The following is a 27,954-nucleotide window of genomic DNA, read 5'->3' on the forward strand; positions in this document are numbered from 1 at the left end:
TAAATGAATATTTGTTAAATAAATGAATCCCCACTGTCTCCCTTGGCTCAGTCTAGTCTCATTGCATCCAGATCTTCTTACATAAATCAGTCTTCTTCCTAAAATACCAATTTTATCCCGTTGCCATACTGCCCAGAGAATAAAGTCTAATCTTCGCAAACAGGTGTCCACACCTGCCACCAATTAGGCTGTTCTCCCCTCAAACTTCCACACCTGCCATTCTCATTGATACCACTCTTCCCACTCTGTTCCCATCTTTAAGTGCACAGATTTCCCTGCTGGGAATGTCTTCCTCCTTTCCATTCATTTAAATATCAAATTTCAAGGCTGAACGGACTCTGGATATCAGAATAGGTCTTCCCAACCCTAGCTTTGGAAGGAAGCCCTTCCAAACTGCTGACTCATTCTGAGTTTGCTGTCCATTAAATATCCCAAATCAACTGAAGTACAGCTCACCTATCAAACTTCACATTGTTCCCTGCTTTTTTAGTTTTGTTCTTTCCAGACTTGGTAAGATCTTTTTGAATACTGACTGCTGTTCAGGATCTCAAAGAGATCTCAGCTTGTTTTGTCATTCATGAATTCTTTGAATAGTCACATGTAGTAAAGAATCAAGAGGAGAGACCTGTGGTAGGTCACTGGAGACTTATGGAACAGAACACCATCTCTATATGAAAAGTCTTAACCTGATAACAACACAAACAACACTTTTAATGCATCTCTGACCAGGATTGTTCTTGCCCTAAGAATGCCAACCACAACATCCTCTGTGCCTAGAGATACCTACCAGACAGTACAGTCTAAGAAGGGCATAGGTTCCAAGGGACTCTGGACAGTCTCTGCTGTTTCTGAACCTCCTCTTTCCTAGAGACCTCCCTTTCCATTCCCCACCCCCCAAAACAGCTCCTCTGTGTATGTGTAGGAGTGTGAAGTCTTCTGATGGGCTGTGATCTCCCTAACAGCAGAGATAAAACCATTTATTTATTTATTTATTTATTTATTTATTTATTTATTTATTTATTTATNCCAATGGACCCCAACCTGAGGCTACAGCACAGCACATTCCCCTTTATCTTCCTTTCCCCTGCTTTGTCTCCTCTTTCCATCCAAACCCTCTAAGATCTGGGTTCCACCCTCACTCCTCTCAAATGTTGCCTTTGGGATTCTTCAGCCTTAATAAGTTAGTGATTTCACTTCAAAACTTTGTTGAACTCTTTTTGAAATTTTCTCATTTAGTGCATGTACCTTCACTCTCTCCAGGTTTTCCTCTATTCTCCTAACTATTCTCAGTCTCTTTGGAATGTTGCTCTGCTCACTCTTAAGTCATTGTATCCTTGGGGCTCTCTGTCCTTGTTCCCTTTATAACTCCACACATTCTCCCTGGATGCTCTCATCTACTCAAAGCTTCAACTACCTCTTTTTTAGAAGTTATTTTAAAAAATTTAATTTAATTTAAAATATTTTTAATTTTTTATTTAAATCCAAGTTAGTTAACATATAGTGTAATAATGGTTTCAGGAACAGAATTTAGGGATTCATCACTTCCATATTAACACCCAGTGCTCATCCCAACAAGTGCCTTCTTAATGCCAGACACACATTTAGCCTGTTCCCCAACCTACCTCCCCTCCAGCAACACTCAGTTTGTTTTCTGTATTTAAGAGTCTCTTATGAGAGTCTCCCTCTCTGTTTTTATCTTAATTTTCCTTTCCTTCCCCTTTGTTCATATGTTTTGTTTCTTAAATTCCACATATGCAACTACTACCTCTTTTAGTATGATGACTCTGATTATGGTCGCCTCCTGACCCCCAGGACATTCTTTCTAATCCAGCTTCCACTCAAACAACCAGTGATCTTTTTAAAATGCCAACGAACACATGCTACTAAGCTGTTAAAAACAACAAAATGCCACTTCCCTGATTAAAACCCTTCAATAGTTCCACCCACACCCCACCATGGCTATACCAAATTATTTGCAGTTTATGGAAAGCATCAAGTTATTCTGCACCTTTGTAGTTTTATACAGACTACTGTAGGAACCTAGAGTGTTCTTACATGTCTCCACAAAGCATATTTCTAATCGTCTTTCTAGACCGGTTTTAAATATAAATTATGTTAGCAGTCCTTCTCTGACATTTTAGTCTGTTTGGATATCCCTCTCATAGAGCAGTACCATAAACTGTCATCTCTATGTTTTAATTATGTTTCCTTTTCTGTTTTCTTCCTTAGTCAGTATTCTTTAAGGGCAGAGACTGTCCCTCATATCTATTGCCAGTATTTAACATAGAGCCTTTATAAAATAATTATTCAAATGTAATAAAACAAATAGGGAAAAAGGACCCAGGAGGCTTTAAAGGTTAAGCAATTGGTTTCAGGCTCTTTGATGAGTGGCAACAATCACTGATGAAAGAATGAACTTCACGAACACCCAGTATGGTCTGCCTATTGGGCATATCCCTTAAGCACTGCAAATTCCTAAATGTCCAAAACTAAACTCTTGCCTTATCTCTTTTCCCATAAATCTACTTCAGTGTTTGAGTCCCCTATCTACATACCATCATCTTTCCAGTCATCTAGGCTTATAATCACAATCTTCTGTGTTACTTCCTTTACCAATATATCAATCTCTAAATCCTGATAATTTTATATCCTCAGTGTATTTTTATCCTCTATCCCTCCTTCTCCCTGTTACAACTGTAGGACATGAACTGGACTGGAAAGATGATTAATCTAGGCTGAGGAACCTTTAGTGGTTATGGATGGGGTGGTTGCCAGGGCCCTATCACTTAGGAAGCCATGCATATATCTTCGTATTCTCCAGCTAGGTTCCTTACCGTCAGCTCTAGCTCTTGCATCCTTCTGTGTATGGCTGTTGGCTGGGCTCCCTGGGAGAGCAGGCCCTGGATCCATTAGTTGGGCCAGGGGGCCTTGCCCAGCAGCTCTGAGGCCAGCAGGTGGCATCTCATTGGACTGGGGGCCCTGACAGACCTGGGTGGACCAGGGCTCTGGGCCAACTAGGTCCATGCCTGGCCCCGAGGGCATGGGTGGTAGGCTATGGCTACAGCGAGTGCCCTTGTCCAGAGGGCTCACCCTATCTTGTTGGGCTTCTTGGATGGGGGAGAACTCCTGGGAGGAGTCCCCAACACTCAGTCGAAGTGGCGGAGAGCCAGAGCCTGCGGCTTTCTTCCGGCCTTTGGCCAGCTCAGCAAAGGAGGTGACACGCCTAGGCGGGGAGCCAGGCCCAGCGAGGGCTGCAGGACCCTCACTCAGGCGCACTGGGCAACTCAACATGCGTTCCAGTGAGCCCAAGCGGACAGGAGGGCTGCGCGCAAGGGTGCGATCACAGCTTCGAGAGCGCTGGCGTCCAGTGCTAAGATTGGGGGGTGAAGTGTTAGTGTACACTTGCCCCTCAATCACAGTGGGGCCCACAGGAGCTGCTGCTTCCACTGAGGAACCCACTGCTTCTTGTTCCTCCGGCTGGACTTCTGGCCTCTGGAATAGGTAATACTCAGAGGGCTGGCTGGGGCCAGGGTCTGGACCAGGGCCTGGTGCAGGGCTTATCTTGGTGTGTTCCTCAGAGCAGCTGGTGATGGAAGAGCCAGCTGGGCTTGGGGAAGATTGGGAGGACAGGTCACAGGTGACAAGTTTGTAGTAATTCTGTGTGGCCACAACAAGACGGGCCTGGCTCTGGAAGCAAGCTGTGAGGTCAGCCACAGCTGGGCAGGGCTCACAGTGTGGGCGGTAGGAGTTGCAGTTGGCATCGAGCTCAGGTGATGCGGCATGAGGACAGCCGTAGCTCCCCTCCCTTCCTCCACTGTCAGGGTGATGAGACTCACAAGACATCTTAGACTCAGCTGGGGAGGGCTGCAGGTCCAGGTAGAAGGCGCCAGGGTCTGAGTGGCTGCAGAAGGAAGAGTTGCTGCAAGACTGTGGGGCGGAGTTGAGATTGGCACGGGAGTTGCCATGCATCTTGTTGTAGAGGGTGCTGAAGGTGACCAGCACACCATCTGAGCTGTTGCAGGAGGAGTCACTCACATAGCCCATGGACTGGTCAGCCGCCTCGGACTGACTGGATGTACTACTGCAGCGGCAGTGCTGAGGTCCTGAGCCTGAGCATCTTGGGTTCCTTGGGGATTCATCTGAACTGAGTTTCCATTCCTGATCAAAGGAAAAGCCAGAGGTATCACTGGCTCCACCCCCACTGCCACTCCCACCAGGTCCCCCACACTCATCCAGCTCCATGGTCTCCGCTTCCAGTTCTGGCCGGCAGCAGTGGCTAGTGCTGCACTGCTGGGGATCCAAGGTGGCCACTGGCTCCTGCTCCTGCCCCTCCACTACTCCAGCCCGACTACGTGTCGCCCCCCATGGCCTGCCCACTCTAGGGCCAGGTGGTGGCAGCTGGAAAGGGGATAGATGTAAGGTGGGCTGACCAGCCCCATGCAGGTGGAAGGACTGCTGGGTGGCACTATCACCAGTGCTGTCATCATATAGGTCACCAAGTCCTGGCTCAGCCACTCCTTCCTGCAGCAGAAAGGGATTGTGTCGTTTAGGAGCCCCGGGGCCTCTTCCATCCCGCACCCTACTCTTCGTGCTCTCTGCAGACCGCACAGATCCCCCCGGAGCAGAGTGCAGACTGTTGTATAGCAGTGAGTCAGCTTGTCCTAGGTCTTGATCAGGCTGGGTGATGCCCAGCTCAGGTGGGCAGAAGGGATTGGATCTTGTGCTCCCACTCCCCCCACCTGCCCCTCCACAGCACTGCCTGTCTGGGACTTGACAGTGCACCAGGGGGATGTGGTGGACGATGAGGGTCTCTCCAGTCAGCTTTGGGGGACTATCCATTCTGGAAATTTCGAACAAGGGCATCAACAGCACCAGACACTGCCCCCGGAGCCCAGTGGGGCAGAACACATTTCATCAGGAGAGCTTGGCACCTGGAGAGAGAGGGAAAGAAAGGGAACCTAATGTCACCTCCCTGGAAGTCAGGGACATGCCCTTCCCCATAGCATTTTCAGATGAAGAAGAACCCAAGAGGAGAAAAGATTCAGAGTCAAGATGGGCTTGATGACACAGCCCAACAGGGCAGGGGTACCCCGCCATACTTTCTGCACTGCACAGGCCCAGCTCTTGAGCACCCCCTTCATTTTAAGTTGGCCATGCCATCCACTTGTGACAAAATGCAGAGCCCCCTTTAATGACACAAACAAAGGTCTGGGGTTCTCAAGGACAGCACTTTCTCCTTTTCTTTCAAGGACGTGTTCTTAGCAGTAAACAATGACTAGTCCTGAGTACAAAAAAGTATGAATAACTAAGAAAAATCATCTAGGATGACTGAAAGGGTACTTGGTACTAAGGGCGATACGGAGATGACTTAAGACATAGTTATAGCTTGCAAACTTTCAGATAAGGGGAAAATCATGAATCCTATATTACGTACTCACAGCAGTAAGCTATAATTTTGCAAGAAAACTATTTTTAAATATTCTATATCATTTGCTCCCTGTGTCATCTCATTTTCTCTTCCTCTGAGCCCCAAAATGCTTATCCCTCTCTCATGGCTGTGGGCTAAGGATCCTTGCTCTCCTTACTACTGTTCTGGAGTTGCTGCTTCTTCTTTTTAAAGATTTTATTTTTCAGTAATCTCTACATCTGACATGGGGCTTGAATTCACACCCCCAAGATCAAGAGCCACATGCTCCACAAACTGAGCCAGCTAGGTGCCCCTGTCCTGGAGCTTCTTGAATACAGAGACCAAATTGGGCATCAAAGTGACTGAAAGTATGCCATCCTCTTCCTTCTCAATGCAGGGTGGGTATCTATTTCTATCTCTTTTGTATCACTCAGGCACAACATCACATAAGACCCAGCAAACATGACAGGCATAATACATTCTTGTCCAGCTCAGGGTACAGATATTCTGAAGTGCCCAAATTCTGCCCAGTTTCAGTTCAGAACTTTCACTATGGGGGTCTCCTAGAAAGTCTTCTCTTCCCAGTTTTTCCTCTGATGGGCTAAGGTAAAGTTCTCTCTTGTTAAGGTCTCCTGGCCCCAAGGACACAGAGCCCATTCTGAGCTTCTCTAGTCTGTTGGCTGGAGTGTGGCAGAATGGCTTCCTCAAATTCTAGTTTCCTGTGCTCAGAACCTGATGCCGGGCTTGAACCCATGAACCATGAGATTCACGACCTGAGCTGAAGTCAGACACTTAACCAACTGAGCCACCCAGGTGCTCCTCTAGTCCCCTGTGCTACCAAGTTCAAGTCCTAACAGTCCTCACTTGCTCAGATGCTTCATATCTAATTTCATTCATTTTTCTTCCTTCCTTTTTTATTCCTGTCATTTTCTTTCCACCCACTATGAGTCTAAATCCCCCACAATCTAAGTTCTCCATCATTTAGTTGAAAGCTTTATACCACCAGTTTTTAAAAATTTAACTCATTTAGATTACAGGATCACAGCCCTTCATGTGGAGTACAGAAAAGATCTAGGTAAGTCACATATACTCAAGGACATGAAAAGGCAATACATAAATGAAAAAATTCAAGTGGCTGATAAATACATTTGTGAGGGATCCAGTTTTAAAATATTATTTATAAATTAGATTACATCAAAATTAAAAAGTATTTACCCTCTATCCCACCCCCCTTTCCTTTCTGAGAGGAAGACTTTGTTGGACCTCTAATTCTTTGTGAGTTGACTGCAGGTAATGAGTAGATATGGGGAAAGGCAGAAACTAGAGAGGCTAAACTGAGCTACAAGGTTTGAGTTATAGAAAACATGGGAATAAACAGTTGTTATCTTGGATTAGGCGATGGTTTCTTTGCAATGACACCAAAACATGAGAAAATAAAGTGGACTTCATAAAAATTAAAAACCTTCATGCCTCAAAGGATACTATCAAGAAAAGACAACCCACAAAATACGAGAAAATATTTACAAAGAGACTTCTGATCAAAATATATGAAGAACTCTTACAACCCAACATTATAAAGACATATAACCAATTAAAAACTGGTCAAATACTTGAATAGACATTTCTTCAAAGAAAACATACAAATGGCCAATAAGCACATGAAAAGATGCTCAACATCATTAGTGATTAGAGAAATGGAACCACATTGAGATACCACTTTACCCCCAGCATGGTACCTGAGATAAAAGACAGACAATAATAAATGTGTGAAAATGTGGAGAAATTGGAACTCTCAAACTTTGCTGGAGGCATTGTAAAATGGTACTACTTTGGAAAAATTGTCTGACAGTTCCTTAAAATGTTAAACATAGAGTTACCATATGACCCAGCAATACTACTCCTAGGTATATACCCAAGAGAAATGAAAACACATGTTCATACGAAAGCTTGTATATGAGGGGCACCTAGCTGTTCAGTGGGTAAAGCATGTGAATCCTGATCTCAGGGTTGTGAGTTCAAGCCACAGTTAGGTGTAGAGCTTACTCTATTTATAATATATTATATTATATTATATTATATTATATTATATTATGTTTTGTTATATTATATTTTGTTATATCATATCATATATATCATATCATATATATTATATCATATCATATCATATTTTTTAATGTTTATTTATTTTGGAGAGAGAGAGCACGGGCAGGGGAGGGGCAGAGAGAGACAAGGACAGAGGATCCAAAGTGGGCTCTGCACTGGCAGCAGTGAGCCTGATGGGGGGCTCAAATTCATGAGCTGTGAGATCATGACCTGAGCCAACCAGATGCTCAACTCACTAAGCCACCCAGGCATCCTTATTTATTTATTTTTTTAATTTGGGTTTTCTTTTTACTTTTCTCTTAAGATTCTGTTTTTAGTAATCTCTTCACCCAATGTGGGGCTCGAACACATAACTCTGAGATCAAGTGTTGCATACTCCACTGAGCCAGCCTGGTACCCCAGTGTAGTGTTTACTTTAAAAATAAATAAATAGGGGCACCTGGGTGGCTTAGTCAGTTAAGCATTCAACTCTTGATTTTGGCTCAGGTCATGATCTCATGGTTAATGAGATCGAGCCCTGCATCAGGCTCTGTGCAGACAGTGTGGAGCCTGCTTGGGATTCACTCTCTCCCACTCTCTCTGCCACCCCCCCACTAACCTTCTCACTCTCTCCAAAATAAGTAGATAAACATTAAATAAATAAATATATAGATAAAGCTGCAACAAAAAATGATGTTAAAAATGTGATATATACATACAATGGAATATTATTTAGCAATAAAATGAACAAAGTAGTGATCCATGCTACAACATGAATGAACTTCAAAAGTAAAAGAAGCCAGTCATAAAAAGCTTCTTTGTATGATGTAGGATTCCATTTACATGAAATGTCCAGAATAGACAAACCCACAGAAACGGAAAATAGATTAGTGGTTGCAGGGACTGGGGGACTAGGAAATGGGGAGCTAACAGGTATGGAGGTTCTTTCTGGGTAAAGAAGTGTTCTGAAATCAGACAGTGGTGATAATTATGAAAGTCTGTGAGTAAAATTGAAACTACAGAATTTTATGGTATGTGAATTATATCTTAACAAAGCTGTTATTTAAAACCTTTTTTAAAATACAAAAAAAAAAAAAGGTTAGGATTTATGAGAAGAGGTAAGGAGAGGTGAGGAAAGGAACCAGTGTTGAGCAGTGGAGGGGACTGGGCATTTGCAGAGACAAGTTGAGAACGATGAAAGAGAGAGACAGCTGCCTTAAAGTATGGGATTTTGTAGAGAGAATTAAGAGAATTTTTAGGGAGTTTAGCTATGAGGTACATGAGATAATTTTCTCTTTACTCCTCCACATCTCTTCTCTTCCTTCACCAAGATAACTGGGGTTCAAATATATATGCCACAAGGATAACAGAAAGTTGGAAACAACCTAAAATTCCAATAATAATCAACAAAAAAGAAAAGAGCAGGGGTGCCTGGGTAGCTCAGTCAGTTAAGTGTCCAATATTTTTTTAAAATAATTTTTTAATGTTTATTTATTTTTGAGAGGTAGGGGGCAGAGAGAGATGGGGGCATAAATAGACACAGAATCTGAAGCAGGCTCCAGGCTCTGAGCTATCAGCACAGAGCCAGATGCAAGGCTCGAACTCACAGACCCAGATATCATGACCTGAGCTAAAGTTGGACACCCAATGACTGAGCCACCCAGGCGCCCCCAAGCGTCTAACTCTTGATTTTGGCTCAGGTTTTTCTTGGTTGGTAAGATCAAGCCCTGTGTTGGGCTCTGCACTGACGGTATGTAGGCTCTTGGGATTCTCTCTCTCCTCTCTCTCTGCCCCTTCCCTGTTCATGAGCTTGCACACACACTCTCTCTCTCAAAAATAAACAAACTTAAAAATGATTTTTAAATTAATAAATTAATTAATTTAAGAGAGAGGGAGATGCACAGAGAGAAGGAGAGGAGAATCTCAAGCAGGCTCCACACTATTAGTGCAGAGCTCAACACAGGGCTCAAACTCATGAACCATGAGATCATGACCTGAGCCAACATCAAGAGTTGAATGCTTAACGGACTAAGCCACCCAGGCAGCCTTGAAAAAAATTGTTTTTAATAAAAATGTAAGAGCAGGGTATCATTAAAATATGTCAATATGATTAATGACTTGGGAAAACATTCACAAAATGTTAAGTTAAAACTGCAAATTACAAACAGCAAGTACTATATGACATCATTTTAAAAAATAAATATATGTCTATATGTATCTTAGTCTGTTGAAGCTGCCATGACAAAATATCTCAGACTAGGTGGCTTATAAACAGCAGAAATTTATTTCTCATAGTTCTAGAGGCTGGGAAGTCCAAGATCAAGGTGTCAAAATGGCTGTGTTCTGCCCTCTTCCTGGTTCATAGCTGGCACCTTCTAGCCATGTCCTCACATGGTGTAAGGGACAAGAAATCTCTCTGGAGCCTGTTTTGTAAAAGCAGTAATATTATTCATGAAGGCTTTTCCCTCATGAAGTAATTGCTTCCCAAGGCCCTACCTCTTTCTGCCATTACCTTTGTGGGTTAGGGTTCAATATATGAATTTGGGGGAACACAGACATTCAGGCCATAGCAATATGCATGAAAAAAATCTGAAAGCATATACAACAAAATGTTAATAGTTCTTATCTATGTTGAGTGATTTTACTCTTTTCGTATCATCTGTATTTCCTAATTTGTATGTAATATATATCTATTTTGTGCATAATTTAAACAGTTTTGTTTCCTTTAAACAACATAGATACCATGGGTTCAGGACTTGGAGAGGGGGCTTCCCCTTACATATAGTACTAGGTTTCCCCAAGGTCCAGGCTATCATCTGAGGCCTAGACTAAAGGAGCTATCTTGTACATATAGCAGTAATTTTAGGAGTACGTATGGGTTATAGCCATCACTTTATCTTCAATAAATACTCATGCCCTTATATTTTTAAATTTTTTTTTTTTTTTTTTTTGAGAGAGAAAGAGAATGCATACACTTGCGAGTGTGTGAGAGCAGGGGAGTGACAGGAGAGGGAGAGAATCTCACGAACTGTGAGATTGTGACCTGAGCCAAAATCAAGAGCTGGATGCCTAATCGACTTAGCCACCCAGGTGCCCCTACCCCCCTCCCCCCTTCAAAGCACCATTTTCAAGCAGTATTCACAATATACAAACATAGGAGCTTAGGATTCTGATTCACAAAACTATTATTGAGTCATAAATGCTTTGAAATGGAAAAACATAGTGACACATAGAGTCTAGAAGGCTGATCCTTTAAACCAGGGACAAAGAATAAGTGGATAATGGAAGATGATGAAGAACCTTTGGTTGGAGGATACAGAGAGTTGTATTATACATTATGTTTACACATCTGTCCCCAGACTAGAGTGTAGCTTCCTGAGGTCAGAAACTGATACAGTCAACTCTGTCCCTGGGACTTACACATAGTGCTTGGAACATGGTAGGTGCTTGGTTATTTGTGGACTCCTATTTTACCCATTTATTTTTATTTATTAACATTTATTAAATGTTTATTTATTTTTGATATATATAATAGAGAGACAGAACACAAACAGGGGAGGAGCAGAGAGGGAGACACAGAATCTGATGCAGGCTCCAGCCTCTGAGCTGTTAGCACAGAGCCCGATGTGGGGCTTGAAAAACAAACCATGAGATCATGACCTGAGCTGAAGTCTGCCACTTAACCACCCAGGTGCCCCTATTTTACCCATTTTAAAAAACTGACTTGCCTTTTTATTATTGAGTTGTAGGGGTTTTTAAATTTCCTTTATCAGACATATATCTTGAGAATATTTCCTCTCAGCCTGTGGCTTGCCCATTTTCTTTCTTTAAAAACATTTTTAAAATGTTTATTTATTTTTGAGAGGGGGCGAGGGGTAGAGAGAGACAGACCTTGAAGTGGGCTCCAGGCTGTGTGCTGTCAGCACAGAGCCCGATGTGGGGCTTGACTCATGAACCGTGAGATCATGACCTGAGCTGAAGTCAGATGCTTAATGGACTGAGCCACCCAGGTGCTCCTGACCATTTGTTTTCTTAATAGTACTTTATTTTTTTTTAAGTTTATTTATTTACTTAGGGAGAGAGCATGTGCAGGGGAGGGCAGGGAGGGAGAGAAAGAGAGAGAGAGAGAGAGAGACAGAGAGAGAGAGAGAGAGAATCCCAAGCAGGCTCCACACTGTCAGCACAGAGCCTGACTTGGGCCTCAAACTTACAACCATAAGATCATGGCCTGAGCTGAAATCTAGAGTCAGATTCTTAGCTGATTGAGCTACCCAGGCACCCCTTCATGGTGCTTTTTAATTAATGGAAAATTTTAATTTTATAAAATCCCATTTATCTTTTTTTTTCTTTTATGGTTAAAGCCTTCTGTCCTATTCAAGAAAGTTTTGCTTATCCCAAGATCATCAAGAAATTTTTTCTTTTTTTTTTTCCTTTCCTGAAAGCTGTATAGTTTTAGCTTTTACATTTAGGTTTTATTAAATCCTACTTTAACTGTAAAGTTCTATCACTGTTTGATTCATTTTATGTTTTTGTATTTTAGAAAAGGTCTTATTCCTTTCTGATCTCCATGTAACCAAGGGAAATGCTGGCCAGTATTTCTTTCACAGACAACTCTAGCTCAGTCAACTGAGGTAATGTTCTGCAGGCATCCTATGAGATTTTGTATTCATGCCCCCCTGAACTTGCACATTTTTTGTAAGGCACTTTTTTTTATACATTTCATTTCACTGATCGTCACAACAACTCACCAAAGTAGGCAGAGACATGTGCATTTTAAAAAACTAGGAAACCAACAATGAAAAACAAAAGGGCCTGCCCAAGATTATTCAGTGAATAACGGACAGAATTAATACAGGACTCAGGGACCTTAACTTATATCAGTTAAGAATGTAATCAGAGTATACTATACATGTGACTTTATTTCAAACATCACAGAACACACACTTCTTAGACTTCTTCCTTGGGAATGACTTGTTCTATAACAATACAAGTTTAATACTGCGGGCCTTGAGCTCTAATAAAGTTGAAGAGAAAACAATGGGGTAGAAGAGCTCATTACAGACTCATTCTATACCCTGATTAAATGGAGAGACATGGGAGATGAAGATAGGAAAAGAACAGAGAATCCAGAATAGGAAGAGAGTGAAAGAAAACTCTCAGAAGATGGGCCCTCTAGCTATGCCTATTAGGTAGATAGTGGTAGGTTCAGCCAGCATAAGTTTTGAAGTCTAGCTCTCTAGAACCAGGGAAAGCTTTCCATGAGAGCCCTTTTCCTGGCCCCCATCCCAAATATATGTCTCTTGGCCTATCATAATAATACTACTTATTAGTGATCATTCACTGAGCTCTTACATGCCAGGTGATTCACATATGTCATCTCTAGTTCCACTATGATCTTTTAAAGTAGGCATAATCATTCCCATTTTATAGATGAGAAAACTGAAGCTTAGCAAGAGTAAGTCATTTGTCCACAATTACACAGCTGAGATGGGACACAACCCCAGTCTGCCTAATTCCTAATTCCTTCCACTACAACTGCTTCCCAAAGAAAATGTTCAGAGGCCACACCCTCTTCCGAAAGTCCCGGCATTTATCCTGCTACTACAGCAGCTGCTTCCTACTTTTCCTGTATAGGCCCACACTCTAGCCTCCACTTACATAATTTGGATTTACTCACTTCTCTATTCTCTGAACCTACAGTCCCTTTCATATTACCATCTCAGTAACATGACTGTTATTAAACAATCTTCAATCCACCTCCTATCTCACCTCCCAGGCCTCATCTTCCTGCCCCATTCATAGCCCCCAAGGCCCCTTTTGCCTGTTCTGTAGTTCACATTCCTAGATGCTTCCTGGGAACAAACACCCTCTTGCAACTTCCCAGCATATTCGCCAACCACATATTTGCACAATGTGGAATCACTAACTCCTTTTAGCATATGTGTTTGAATCATCCACCAAGGTGGTCAATGGAAATGGGAATTTAAGGAACTCTTTCTATCTGCTGAGCAATAGATCAACTCTGGGCAGGAAAATGTTCTAAACTCCGGAAGAAAGGTTTCCCTCGTCTTTGGTCATCAGCATCTTTCTGCCAGTCATAGAACCCCTTCCCTCTTTTCTTGGCCTCCTGAAGGAGGACTGGGAAGACAGTGGTATTCAGTTGCTATTCTTTAACAACCTGACCTTGACCTGAGGCCCAATGAGGAGCATCAATAGGACTGATAACTGTTTTCCTGTCTGAGTCTTCTCTTGGGCAGGACTGAAGAGAAGAGACAAAGAGGGTGAGTTTGGGAGGATCAGCTTATGCTTAGGTCTGTTCCCGAAAGGAATCTAGGTCTGTATAAGGAGACTGATTATAACAGGTCAGGTGCTATAGGCATTACAGTGACTGCCTCCTCACATTCCCCCTCCCCCAATATACTGTAGAGCCTCTTGGTCAACATTTCCTATTCCATCCTCACCTACAGCCAGGTAGCTCTATGACACCAGCAGATAAGGTATGTGTGTCTATGGGAATGTATACTTGTGTATGGAGGAAAAGAACGGACTGGACGCTTCCCAGCCCTTCCTCTTGAGAGCTGCTTGGATCCCTGCATATTCTCCATCATAAACTTAGAATAGCTTTAGGGGTGTCTCCTCCCATTAAGTCTTTGTTCCTAGATATGACCCCTCCCCTCCACCATGACCCACACTATAGCAGCCTCATTAGAAATGCCCAGAAAAGAGGGGATCTTCTGCTGCTTGATAAAATAGCATTAGCCCAAACCTCTGCACCACAGCCCAAATGTATGCATGGAGGAGCTCATCTAATGTTTGCTCTCATGCTTGCATTCTCTTTCTCTCTCTTTGTGCTCTCTCTCTCTCTCTCAGGAAGACAAAGCCAACCCTCAAAAGCCTGGTCCAAATGTGCTGATCAGTTATCCTAGCGCCTCTGTCCTGCCCCTCCCCCAGCTCCGCTAAACCATACCTCTGTAAGGAGCCTTGAGCTGTACCCGGAGGCTTCTGTTCCTTTTGCACTCCAACCAAGCTCTACCTCGACAGTTCCAGCTGAGGCATTGTTCCACGGGACCACACAGGGGGAACTGAACCGATTTCCTAAGATCTGATTTCTGCTAATACAATGGCATCGTTGCTAATGCAGGGAGGCTGCGCAATCCCAGCCCCAGTATCCTTGCTGCTGCCGCTGCCACTGGTGCTGCGGTGACGTTGCTGCTAAGGGAAGGGGGAAGGGAAAGGAGCAGGCATGCCCACAGTACAGCCACTCAGCCTCCCTCCCTGTCAGTCCCTGTGGGCCCTTTAGCCTAGGGAAGGGGGAGGGGAGAGAAAGAAGTCAGCCACAGAGGGCAGCCAGCGCTGGAAGACTGAGAACTCTCAAGGCAGCAAAGAAAATTAGGGAGCGAGCTGGGTCTAGCTTCTCTCTTGCTCTTAGGAGTGTCAGGGAAAAAGTCTGGGCAGAGCCTTAGAGCTTCCTTCCTTCCTTTACGCCCCTCCTTTTAGATCTTAGCCAGAAACCTCTCCCTCCTCTCTTCACCCACTCTGAATGACTCCTTGTTTTCCAGCTTTTTCCTTTCACTAGGATTCCAGACTAGCCTCAGGGTGGAGCAGCTAGCCTGGAAGGGGGTTTCTGAAACCTTGAGGGAAGGTTGCAGGGACCAGTCATCATTCTATCAGCAGGTAGAGTCTTTGTGTACCCCAGCTAGATTTAGCACTAGGCTTTCTAGGGTGTGCCTCTTCAGAGAAATGAGGTCTGTCTCAGAAAAAAGAGAGACTGGGCCATAGGCAGGCTTCTGTACACAGGGTGGTAGTGAGCCTTAGGACTAAGTTGGCCACAGGCCCCTTCTTAACACAGAGTCCCTATTCAGTTCCCTGCATCTTCAGAGGCTCTGTTAATGTAACCGGAACAAAACCTTCTCTTATCACCTGCATCAGTTTTTGGTCAAGTGCTGAGTGGGGTCCGGCTGGGCCAGTGGTGAAGCAGAATCCATTTGACCAGGCTGAGGGGCCGGGAAGCTTATTTTCGTAGGGAAAGGAAGGCTACGGAAAGGGAGTGGTTTCTCCTCAGCCAGAGAAAAATCTCAGTTCTGCCTGTAGATCTACAGAGCCCTTCACCCCTTCCCAGCTCCACCTTCCTCAGGTCCTGGGCCAGTTCTGTGGAAATCAGTAAACAGTGGAGAAGCCAGCCAGAGCCAGTTGTACAGTAAGCAGAAGCACTGTTTGTCTACTTCATGTCACTGCCCCCTGCTGCCACCCTTAACAGCAAAGACGGTCACAAGCTGGGGCTGGTCCTTAAATTCTAGCTCTACCTAGGTCTCCTCTCGGTGCTGACTAGTATCTGGATCCCTCAGCCAAGCCTTTGGATTTCAGGTCCCTAGAAAGAAGTCTTGGGTCCACTGGCCAGGACCACAGCAGCCACCACTCAGGATCCAGAAGAGAGATAGTTTCTTTTTCCTTATTGCTTCTATTTCCTATGAGACCCATGAGCCCACTGATGATATGCTGAAATGAACAGAGTCATAGAGAGAACAGAGAAGCAGGTAAATATCCAAAAACCCACCTCCAACCTTGATCTGTTTGAGGGGCCAGGGCACCTTGATCCTATAAAGCAGGAAACAGTGAGGAAGGGAAGGAGAGAAGGAGACTGCTTTATAAAACTGACCATTAGTGCTTTTCACAGGGAGATCGAAAGCAGCAGAAATGGTGTTGGTGTCATTGTACATGTATACCTCCTTGTATTGAGCTTTACTTCATTATGTTTTCAGATACTGCATTTTATTTTTGTTTTTGTTTTGGCAACACTCTGTGGAGCAAGTCTATCAGTGCCATTTTTCAAACAGCATTTATTCATTTTGTGTCTCTGTGTCATATTTTAGTAATTCTCACAATATTTCAAACTTTTTCAATATTATTAAATTTGTTATGGTGACTTGTGACCAGTGATCCTTTAAAATAAATTTTTTTTTAGGTTTATTATTTTGAGAGAGAGAGCATGTGTGCACGTGCATGTAAACAAGTGGGGGACGAGCAGAGAGAAAGGGAAAGAGAGAATCCCGAGCAGGCTCTGTGCTGTCAGTGCAGAGTCCAACATGGAGCTTGATCTCATGAATAGTGAGATAATGATCTGAGCCAAAATCAAGAGTTAGAAACTTAACCAACTGAGCCACCCAGGAGCCCCATGATCAGTGATCTTTTTTTTTTTTTTTTTTTACAAGTAGTTTATTGTCAAGTTGGTTTCCGAGTGATCCTTGATATAACTATTGTTAATTGTTTTGGGGCACCATGAACCATGCCCATAAAAGATAGTCAACTTAATAAATGTTGTGTGTGTTTTGACAACTCCACTGTCTGGCTGTTCCCCTTCCTCTCTCCTTCCTCTTTGGGCCTCCTTATTCCTTGAGACATAATAATACTGAAATTAGGCCAATCAATAACCTTACAGTGGCCTCAAAGTGTTCAAATGAACGGAAGAGTTGCACACCTCTCACTTTAAATTAAAAGCTAGAAATGATTAAGCTTAGTGAGGAAGGCATGTTGAAAGCTAAGATAAGCCAAAAGCTAGGCCTCTGTGCCAAACACTTATCCAAGTTGTAAATGCAAAAGAAAGTTCTTGAAGGAAGTTAGAAGTGCTATTCTGCTAAACACATGAATCATAAGAAAGCAAAACAGCCTTATTATTGATATGGAGAAAGCTTCAATAATCTGGATAGATCAAGCCAGCCACATTTCCTTAAGCCAAAGCCTAATTCATAGCAAGGTCTTAACTCTCTTTAATTCTATGAGGGCTGAGAGAGGTGAGAAAAACTACAGGAGAAAAGTGGGAGGCAAGCAGAGGTTGCTTCATGAGGCTTAAGGAAAAAAGGCCATCTCCGTGACATAAAATTACAAGGTGAAGCAGCAAGTGCTGATGTAGAAGCTGCAGCAAGTTATCTAGAAGATCCAGTTAAGATCACTCATGGAGGTGGCTACACGAAACAACAGATTTTCAATGTAGACAAAACAGCCATAAATTGGAAGAAGATGTCTTCTAGGACTTTCATAGCTAGAGAGGAGAAGCCAATGCCTTGGCTTCAAACTTCAAAGGATAGGTTGACTCTCCTGTTAGGAGCTAAGGCAGCTGGTGACTTTAAGTTGGAACCAGTGTTCATGCATATACTATTCCAAAAATCCTAGGGCACTTAAGAATTATGCTAAATCTACTCAGTCTGTGATCTGTAAAAGGAACAAAGCCTGGAGACAGCACATCTGTTTACAACATGGTTTGCTGAGTATTTTAAGCCCACTGTTGAGGCCCACTACTCAGAAAAACAAAAGATCCCTTTCAAAATATTACTGCTCAATGACAAGGCACCTGGTCACCAAAGAGTTCTGATGGAGAGGTACAATGACATTAATGTTGTTTTCAATCCTGCTAATAAAACATCCACTCTGCAGCCCATGGATCAAGGAGTCATTTCATATTTCAAGTCTTATTGTTTAAGAAATACATTTCAAACATTAACAAAAAAATAATAAAAAAAAAGAAATACATTTCATCAGGCTATAGTGCCATACATAGTGATTCCTTTAACGGATCTAGGCAAAGTTAATTGAAACCCTTCTGGAAAGGATTCACCAATCCTGGTGCCATTAAGATGGCATGATTTATAAGAAGAGTCAAAATATCAACATTAACAGGAGTTTGGAAGAAGCTGATTTTAACCTAATGGATGACTTTGAGGGGTTCAAAACTGCAGTGGAGGAAGTGAGTGCAGATGTGGTGGAAACAGCAAGGGAACTAGAATTAGAAGTGAAGCCTAAAGATGTGACTGAATTGCTATGCTCTCATGATAAAACTTTAGTGGGTGAGGAGTTGCTCCTTATGGATGAGCAAAGAAAGTGGTTTCTTGAGATGGAATCTACTCCTGGTGGAGATGCTGTGAAGACTGCTGGAATGACAGCAAAGGATTGAGAAATTACATAAACTTAGTTGAAAAAGCAGTGGCAGGGTTTGAGAGAACTGACTCCAATTTCAAAAGAAGTTCTACTGTGGGTGAAATGTTATCAAATGGCATTGAATGCTACAGAGAAATTTTTGTGAAAGAAAGAGTTAATCGATGTGCCAAACTTCATGGTTTTATTTTATTTTAAGAACTTGCCACAAGCCACTCCAATCTTCAGCACCAACCATCCTGATCAGTCAGGAGGCATCAACATTCAGCCAGGAACCTCCACTAGCAAAAATATTAAAACTCACTGAAAGCTAAGATGATGGTTAGCATTTTTTAGCAAAGTATTTTTAAATTAAGGTATGTACATTTTTAAAGACATAATGCTATTGCACACTTAACAGACTATAGTATAATCATAACTTTTATATGCACTGAAAAACCAAAGTAGTCATTTGACTTGTTTTGTTGCAATATTCACTTTATTGCAGTGATCTGGAACAGAACTGACAATATCCTTGAGGTATGGCTGTACTTCCCTTTCCCCTGATATAGACTTCAAAGTGGGTTGAATAAGGAGTTTAGGTTATGGCAAAGTCAATCCCCGTGATGAAGCCTGGAGTTCTAGCTTCTTACTATAAGAGGTCTATGGCCATGGTCTTTGTCCCTGAGATTTCTGTGAGGCTACGCCATGCATTGCACTGGAGAGCCACTAGTTGTTTCTAGTTGCCTATACAAGGTGGCAGCTTTCTCATTTTAAGTGTTTGGCTTACTTCACCACATCATCACCTACTTTCTACCCACTACTGCCTAAGATCTATAGTGCTTTTGATGAAAGACCAAATTATTTTTTGGTTAGAAACAAAATACAAATATTATCACATTATAAACCCCAACTGACTCTTAATTAGTACACTCACCTGCAATTTACCTTCCAGTACTACCGGATTCATCTCCTTAAAGTACCATCTTCAATATGTTGCTCCTTCTGCCCCTTTTAATGGTTTCCCATTATCTAGAGAATCAAGTTCGAACTCATTTTGCCTTGCAAGGTCCTCCATCTTGGCTATCTACTCTCTCTCAATACAACCTTGCTTCCCAGACCCCATCATGTATTCCTTTAAACCTGTTTCATAATCTCACTTCCTTTTTTAAAAATTATTTATTTATTTATTAATGTTTGTATATTTTTGAGAGAGAGAGAGACAGAGACAGAGCATGAGAGGGGGAGGGGCAGAAAGAGGAGGAGACACAGAATCTGAAACAGGCTCCAGATGTGGGGCTTGAACCCACAACTTATGAGATCATGACCTAAGCTGAAGTCAGATGCTTAGCCAACTAAGCCACCCAGACACCCCTATTTTTAATTTTTAAATACAACTGATTGTCAAATTGGCTAACTACAGTATATACAGTGAGCTCCTGGTTTTGGGGATAGATTCCCAGGATTCATTGCTTACATACAACACCCAGTGCTCATCCCAACAAGTGCCCTCCTCAATGCCTATCTCACCCATTTTCTCCTCCCCCATACCCCGCCCCCCCCATCATGTTTTCTGTATTTAAGAGTTTCATGGTTTGGCTCCCTCCCTCTCTGTTTGCAACTATTTATTCCCTTCCCTTCCCCCATGGTCTTGTTAAGTTTCTCAAGTTCCCCGTAAGAGTGAAAACATATGATATCTGTCTTTCTCTGACTGACTTATTTCACTTAGCATAATACCCTCCAGTTCCATCCATGTTGCTGCAAATGGCAGGATTTCCTTCCTTCTCATTGCCAAGTAGTATTCCCACAATCTCATTTCCACTCTGCTACCTTTCTTCAGATTTTCCTGCCTGTTACACTTGACTCTCTACTCAGAATTATCCAACATCTACAAGGTGCAGATCATCTCCTCCATCAAGTCTTCACTGATTACCCCAGAGCAAGAAATTATCTGTCTTCTGAACCTGTGGCAGCAGGCTGTGAATTTTACAGGCAAGAAAAGAATCCCACAAAACCCAGTAGATCAATATGGAATTGCCACTTTCTTACATTGCCAAGTAGCATCATTTAAAAAAGAAATAGGGGCGCCTGGGTAGCTCAGTTGGTTAAGCAACTGGCTCTTGATTAAAGCTCAGGTCATGGTCTCGTGGTTCATGCTTTGCACTGACAGTGTAGGGCCTGCCTAGGATTCTCTTTCTCTCCCTCTCTTTACCCCTCCCATGCTCTCTCTTTCTCAAAATAAATAAATAAACTTAAAAAAAACCCTTTATATCAACTATTATCATTTCATAAAAATAAGCATATCATTACTTTTCTCATTTCATTGCATACTGATGCAAACTTCATCAAAAAGTAGCATTAGTCCACAAACAGTTTTGATTAAGTAAATCATTTGTCTTTTGGTATGTTTATTGTTCCTTTTTCATATCCAATTTAATGTCTCCTTTAACTGCAAATTCCAAGTTAAATTAATCTTTGCCCAATATCCAGTGTATAAGAAAGAATTTTTATTTTGTGTTTCCCACAAAACCTAGCACAGTGCTTGGCAGATAGAAAATGGTTAGTCAAAGTCTTGTTGAACAAGAGTAGTATAAAAAGAGATGTGCCGTGAGTGTAAATGAGAGTGAGCAATAGACAGATCTGACTCAAAAGGCTTAGAAGAGAAGATCCCTGTTGTTCATGTGGGGGGGAAAAAAAGGTCTATTAAAAGAAGCCAAAAAAAAAAAAAAAAGGAGTAACTCTTCATAACCTTGAGTTAGGCAATATATTCTTAGATACAATGCCAAATGTACAAGTGACAAAAGAAAAAATAAAGTGGACTTCATAAGAATTTAAAGCTTTTGTGCTTCAAAGGATACAATCAAGATAGTGAAAAGATACAATCAAGATAGTGAAAAGACAACCCACAGAATGGGAGCAAATATTTGCACATCGTATTTCTTTTTTTTTTTTTAAGTTTTATTTATTTATTTTGAGAGGAAGGGAGAGGGAGAGAGAGAATATGAGCAAGGTTGGGGCAGAGAGAGGGAGAGAAAGAATCCCAAGCAGGCTTTGTGCCACCAGTGCAGAGCCCCATGAGGGGCTTGAACTCATGAATTGTGAGATCATGACCTGAACTGAAACCAAGAGTCAGATGCGTAGCCGATGGAGACACCCAGGCACCCCTGCAAATCATACTTCTGATAAGAGATTTCTATCCAGGATATATAAAGAACTCTTCCAACTCAACAAAAAAAGACATATAACTCAATTAAAAAATGAGCAAAGGATTTGAATAGATATTTCTTCAAAGAAGACATAAAAATGGTCAATAAGCACATGAAAAGAATCCCAACATCATTTGTTATTAGGGAAGTGCAAGTCAAACTAAAATGAAATACCACTTCACCCTTCTAGAATGGCTGAAATCTAAAAGACAGACAATAAACAGTGTTGATGATGATGTGGAGAAATCAGAACTCTCAGACATCGCTAGGAGGATTGTAAAATGGTGCAATCACTTTGGAAAACAGTCTGGAAGTTCGTTAAAATGTGAAATACTGAGTTACCATATGAACAGAAGTTCTACTCCTAAATATATTCCTAAAAGAAATGAAAACAAATATTCATACAAAAGTTTGTATATGAATATTCACAGCATTATTCATGATAGCCAAAAAGTGGGAACAACTAAGTGTCTTTCAATAAATGAATGGGTAAATAAAATGTGGTATGTTTGCAAAATGGAATATTAGTCAACAAAAAAGGAATGAAGTGCTGAAACATGCTATAACATAGATGAACCTTGAAAACATCACCCTAAGTGGAAAAAGCCAAATATGAAATTTTGACTGCATTCATATGCAATGTGCAGATTAGGCAAATCTATGGAGACAAAATTAGGTTGGTGGCTGCCAGGGACTTGGGGAAGGGGAAAATAGGGAGTGATTGTTAACAGGTATGGGATTTCTTTGTGGGATGATGAAAATGTTCTAAAATTAGATTATGGTGATAGTTGCTCAACTCTGTGAATATGCTAAAAACAATTAAATTGTATGCTTTAACTGGTGAAACATGGTAGATCAATTATATTTCCATAAAACTATTAAAGGAAAAAGCTGCAGCAGCAGTGAACAGTGTTGCTCAGCTCCACGGAGACAGAATCTTCGAAGTCTCTGTAACTGGGTAAGGGTGGTGGAATTTCAGGTATACAGAAAGCAGAGGCATTTCTGGCATCACTGGCATGTCAACTCAAGGACCTGAGACAATTCCCTCTTTCTCTTGTTTTTTTCAACACAAAAATTCTTAAAATAGGCTACTTTGGGGCACCTGGGTGGTTCAGTTGGTTGAGTGTCCGACTTCTTGACTCAGATCATGATTTCACCATTTGGCTCACTGGCCCGCGTTGGACTCTGTGCTGACAGCTTGGAACCTGGAGGGAGCTTCAGATTCTGTGTCTTCCTCTCTCTCTGTCCCTCCCTGACTCACACTCTGTGTGTATGTGAGTGTGTGTGTGTGTGTGTGTGTGTCTAAAGATAAACATAAAAAAAAAAGAAAATAGACTATGTTAACTTTATTTTCTCCCTAACCATTTCATAACCACCAGAAGTCTGTCTTATAATACTTGGTCTGAAATAGTTTAATTTTGAACTTATATTATTTAAACTTTCTGACACTTGGCCATCTTTTTCTATTGAAACCCTCTTCTCCCTTTGGCTTTAATCTTCCTAGTTCTTCCCCTTAGTTCATTCTTTCTTCACTGTTTAATAAAACAATACCTGGCACACTTTTAAATGTAGATTTATAGTTAACTATACTCAAATTTAAAAATTTTAGAAATAATGAAAAATAATGTCGATTTACAGCAAGGCTCAGATCTGAAGTCTTTTCAACTTGAGAAGTATTTGGCCCTTCCCATTATGCCACTGATTTCCAAATCTTACATTCTTCCAGAACTTCCAGAATCAAATCTCTAATAGCCTACTAGACACTTTTTACCATTACCTCAAATTCAACAGATTCAACTAAATTCAAGCTGATTTTTCTATTTCAAATCAGCCTTCTTTGGACTATCAGTAACAAACACAAGCTTGAAAACATTAAGAGTCACCTGGACTCTTTCTACATTCAGACAATTACCAAGTCATGCTGAATCTTGTTTCAAATATTTTAGGCATTGATCTAATAATCTATTGTGCTTTTACTATATTCCAACTATTATGCTAATCACTAACTTACATTATCTCATTTAATCCATATAACCACTCTCTAAGTATTATTATCTCTATTTTATGGGTGAGAAATGAGGCTCAGGGATATTAAATAATCTTCCTAATTCAGTCAGTAAATATCTGATCTGAGATTCAAATACAGATCTCTCTGATTCTAAAGTCAGTGTTCTTAACCACCCATTATGTTGCCTCTCAAATTCCCACCCTTACTCCTAATCATTTTAATTCAGATCTGCATTACCTCTCCTCTCAATTATTATAATTTTTCTACTAGTTTCATGCTTTCTAGTGCTTTCATTCTGGCTCTTTTCTCCCTGCTATCCTATCTAATGACACAAGATTAATCTCCCCAAAGCACTGCCTTCATTATATCACCTTATTACTAAAATGTCTTCAATGGCTCCCTATCGCCCACAGGATAATCCAAATTCCTTAATGTGACATTGAAAATTCCTTCCTACTTATTCAACCATGTTCCATCACGTGTCAAATTTATTCTGAATTCTGAGTTTTGGCTCACTCCACTGGGAAGATATCTAGAATGCTCTCTCCCGATTTCTCTTGTCTTTTTTTTTTAAAGGACCTAGCTCAAATTCTACCATGTCTGCAAGCTTTTCTTTCTTCTTCTTTTTTTAATGTTTATTCTTGAGAGAGAGAGAGACAGACAGACAGACAAAGTACGAGTGGGGGAGAGGCAGAGAGAGAGGGAGACACAGAATCTGAAGCAAGCTCCAGGTTCTGAGCTGTCAGCACAGAGCTCAACACAAGGCTCGAACCCACAAAGAGCCCCAAGATGGATCATGACCTGAGCTGAAGTTGGACACTCAACCAACTGAGCCACCCAGGAACCCCTGGAAGCTTTTCTGAATCACAGAAATTTTCTTTTGAGCTTCAATAGCAATTGTCTGCACAACTCACTTGGTACCAAACCTTGGCCAGTTTATTCTGTTATTTATCTCTTCATGACAGCACATTTTTGCAGTGTGGGGCTCTGTCTTGATAGGTAATTGTTAGCTTAAAACCTTGGAACTTAGTAGGGCATCACCGATATTTATTTGATAAAACTACTGGATGGCAAGCCCAGCAGGGTAGCTGGACCCGAGATAACTTTTGGGAGTTTAGCTTAGCCTGAAAACAGCACATCTGATGAGAGGGAAGAGCAGAAGGAAGGAAGATAAAAACCAAAAAGCTGAGCCTTAGTAAAAAGAAATCCTCAATGCCAAGATCTTAATCTCTTAACCCCTCATTTCTCTCTATTTTCATGATGAGGATGGAAAGATGACTAAACAGCTGTGTCTTCAGTTGGCACTTCCCTACCATTTATTCCCAGTCATGATCTTAGAGCATATGTTGCCAAGTGACAGCCTGACAGTCATATCTCGTGTGTCAACAGGTTTTTTGTGGCTTGTACAGTAAAAATGCCACCATAAAAATAAAAATTCTGGAGGGGCACCTGCGTGGCTTAGTAGGTTGGGCGACTGACTTTGGCTCAGGTCATGATCTTGCAGTTCATGAGTTTGAGCTCCACATCAGGCTTGCTGCTGTCAGCTTGACAGTGCAGAGCCCATGCAGATCCTCTGTTCCCCTTTCTCTGCCCCTCCCTCACTTGCCCTCTCCCAAACATAAATAAATATTAAAAATAAATAAATAAAAATTTTGGAGATTTCTAAAAAATTTTTTTTAAATAATAAAAAATCTGGGTTTCAGTTTGTTTTGTTTTAAAAAACTGACCAGGGGTACCTAGGTGGCTCATTCTTACAGTTTATCAGTTTGAGCCCCACATTGGGCTCTGTGCTAACAGGTCAGAGCCTGGAGCCTGCTTTGAATTCTGTGTCTTCCTCTATCTCTGCCCCTCCCCCACTCACACTCTGTCTCTCTCTCAAAAATAAACATTAAAAAATTTAAAAAAAAGAAAAAGAAAAAACTGACCATATCAGGCCCTTCAGTTTGACACGTTCCCATCACTCCTTATGGTGTTTTGTACCTAACCAGGTTCACTTTATTCATTTGCATTTTGCATTATTTTCCTGGATCCTATAACACACTTGAATTTGCAACCCCTGTCCAGAATAATAGGTATGCTTTCTCTTTCTAGCTTCAATCCCAGATTTGCCTTACATTTCCACCATAATGTTCAGTGTTCCATCATAATGTTCCACCATAATGTTGCAGTCTTACTTGCAACAGCAAAAAATTAAAAAATATTCTAAATATCTAATTCTATTGGATATTTACGAGGGCTAGTATAGAAAAAGGCTAAAAGCTAATAAAAAAAAGTAGGATATCTAATTGTATAGAGAAACTTCTCCTTCTTGAATATGGTGAACAAGTAGAAGGGAGTCCCTTCTACTGTAAAAAACCTATATAACATATACCTTTTAAAGCATTTCAGGGCCCAAGTAAACAGGAGAAATCTCTAAGGCTACTCCCCCTATTCCCCACAAAGGGGGAAAATCATGAGCTGTGGAGTAAGCAAGGAGGAGTTCTTCATGGGCCAATTCCTAAAATATTCTAATTGTGGTTAGAATGACAAGCCTTCGGACCACTAAAAGGTAAGGGAGATAAACCTGAGACTCCCACATTAAGCTGAGACCTTTGAGGTACATTCAAGTGATCCAGGGATGGTGGTTCCCCCCATCTTTTGGGAGAAGCAGATACACATCTTCACTGGAGGAAACTATCTCAGCTTAAGCAGATAGGATTCTTAAAATTAAAAAGCAAACAAAAATTAGTTCATATCAAAGATCACAAATACACATGGAAGCAAGACACCATAAATGAATAACAGAGAAAACAAATAACAGATTTAAGCTGCAAGGACTTCAGATATTAAAAATGTCAGATACAGAATACAAATCAGCTACATGTGAATGTTTTAAATAAAGGATAAAATCTCAAAGATAATCAAGTAGCAAGAGATTATTAGAAAGATCTAGGGATGGTGAAAATAAAATGTATATGAATATAACCACTGGCTACTAAGCAGTCTTATTCCTGGACCAGGTTGTTTTACGGGGAGTCACTAGGGTGAAAAAAAAGGATGTGAAGGCTAAAGGGAGATACATTATACCCCCCACAACAGAGGTGAACAGTAGCCTACTCAAAACAGTGTGTGAAAGTGCTCTATAAACTATGAGTGTTTTATAAAAATGTAAAGCAATGCTATTACTCTTTAAAAATGCTAGCATCAACTGATGATTTTTGTCTGAATCAGCTATTATTCTTTCTACATTTATTAGTTGGCATTCTAATACAAGAACAATTTCTTTCTTTTCTTTTTCCCTTCTTCCTTCCTTCCTTCCTCCCTCCTTTTCTTACTTTGGTATCAGTATAGACTATAGACTCTTGGGCTTTTTTTTTTTTTTAATTGAATGCGTCATAATCCATTATTGGATTTTGTATTAATGATTTTGTATTAATGATTAAGTATTAATGATTTTGATGCTCAGGTTGTCCCATTATTGGCACTATTTGACTTTTTTTCATTGTGAAGACCTTTACTGCTGTGTATAAACTTTTAAAAATTGACTATTTATTTTGGAATAATTTTCAATTTTAGAAAATTATTTATTTTGAAATAATATTTGAACCAACAAAGATAGTTCAGAGAGTTCCTCTATGTCCTTCAACCAGTTCCCTATTACCATTTTACATAATCCTTGCACATTTGTCCAAACAAAGAAATAAACCTTGAACACATTACCATTAACTAGATTTGCAGATTATTTAGATTTTGCCAGTTTTCCCACTAATGTACATTTTCTCTTATTTGGCTTTTTACTTTTATTTATTTTTAAGTTTATTTATTTATTTTGAGAGAGAGAGAGAGAGAGAGAGTGAGAGAGCACAAGCTCACCACAGGGGAAGGGGGAGAGAGAGGAAGAGAGAAAATCACAAGCAGCCTCTGCACTGTTGGCACAGAGCTTGATGCAGGGCTCAAATCCATGAACTGTGAGATCATGACCTGAGCCAAAATCAAGAGTCGGACACTCAACCGGTTGAGCCACAAAGGCACCCCTATTATTTAGCTTTTTAAAAAACTAAATGTATATATAACTTTCATAAAACATGCTAATTAAAAAAAAAAAAAGCCAAACCAAAAAAAAAAAAAAAAAAAGAAACCCAAAAAGATATTCAGATATGTACTGAAGGCTGCAGATAAAGAGTGTCGATGTTATTGTAAGTATAGCTTAGTGAAGAAAAAGATCATCTGTATTTTCCACAATCAAGACACTGAGTAGTTGTGGAAACTATCCAGGAAGGTAGTTTTTAATGAATGTGAGCAGTATTAAAAAATGGATAAGACTACGTGATCTTAGTAGACCTCTGTCCCCAGTGTTTCCCAATAAT

At 41.0% G+C, this 27,954-nt stretch overlaps 1 protein-coding gene across 5 annotated transcripts in view; it reads right to left on the bottom strand.

Annotated features, from left to right (window-relative positions):
- The window catches only part of RUSC2 (RUN and SH3 domain containing 2), a 64,700-nt gene that overhangs the window by 7,861 nt on the left and 28,885 nt on the right, over positions 1 to 27,954 (bottom strand). For 2 of the 5 annotated variants that reach the window (XM_077756242.1, XM_077756243.1), the window contains exon 2: positions 2,835 to 4,931. In XM_077756242.1, coding sequence (XP_077612368.1) covers positions 2,835 to 4,863 — 2,029 coding nt within the window. In that variant the 5' untranslated portion in view covers positions 4,864 to 4,931. Of the gene's footprint in view, positions 1 to 2,834; positions 4,932 to 14,456; positions 14,820 to 27,954 lie in introns of those variants that run through there. The other 3 variants (XM_077756241.1, XM_077756244.1, XM_077756245.1) reach the window with 3 other exon arrangements.

This window comes from Crocuta crocuta, unplaced genomic scaffold (assembly GCF_008692635.1).
Source record: "Crocuta crocuta isolate KB4526 unplaced genomic scaffold, BGI_CrCroc_1.0 scaffold431, whole genome shotgun sequence".
Classification (NCBI taxonomy): Eukaryota; Metazoa; Chordata; class Mammalia; order Carnivora; family Hyaenidae; genus Crocuta; species Crocuta crocuta.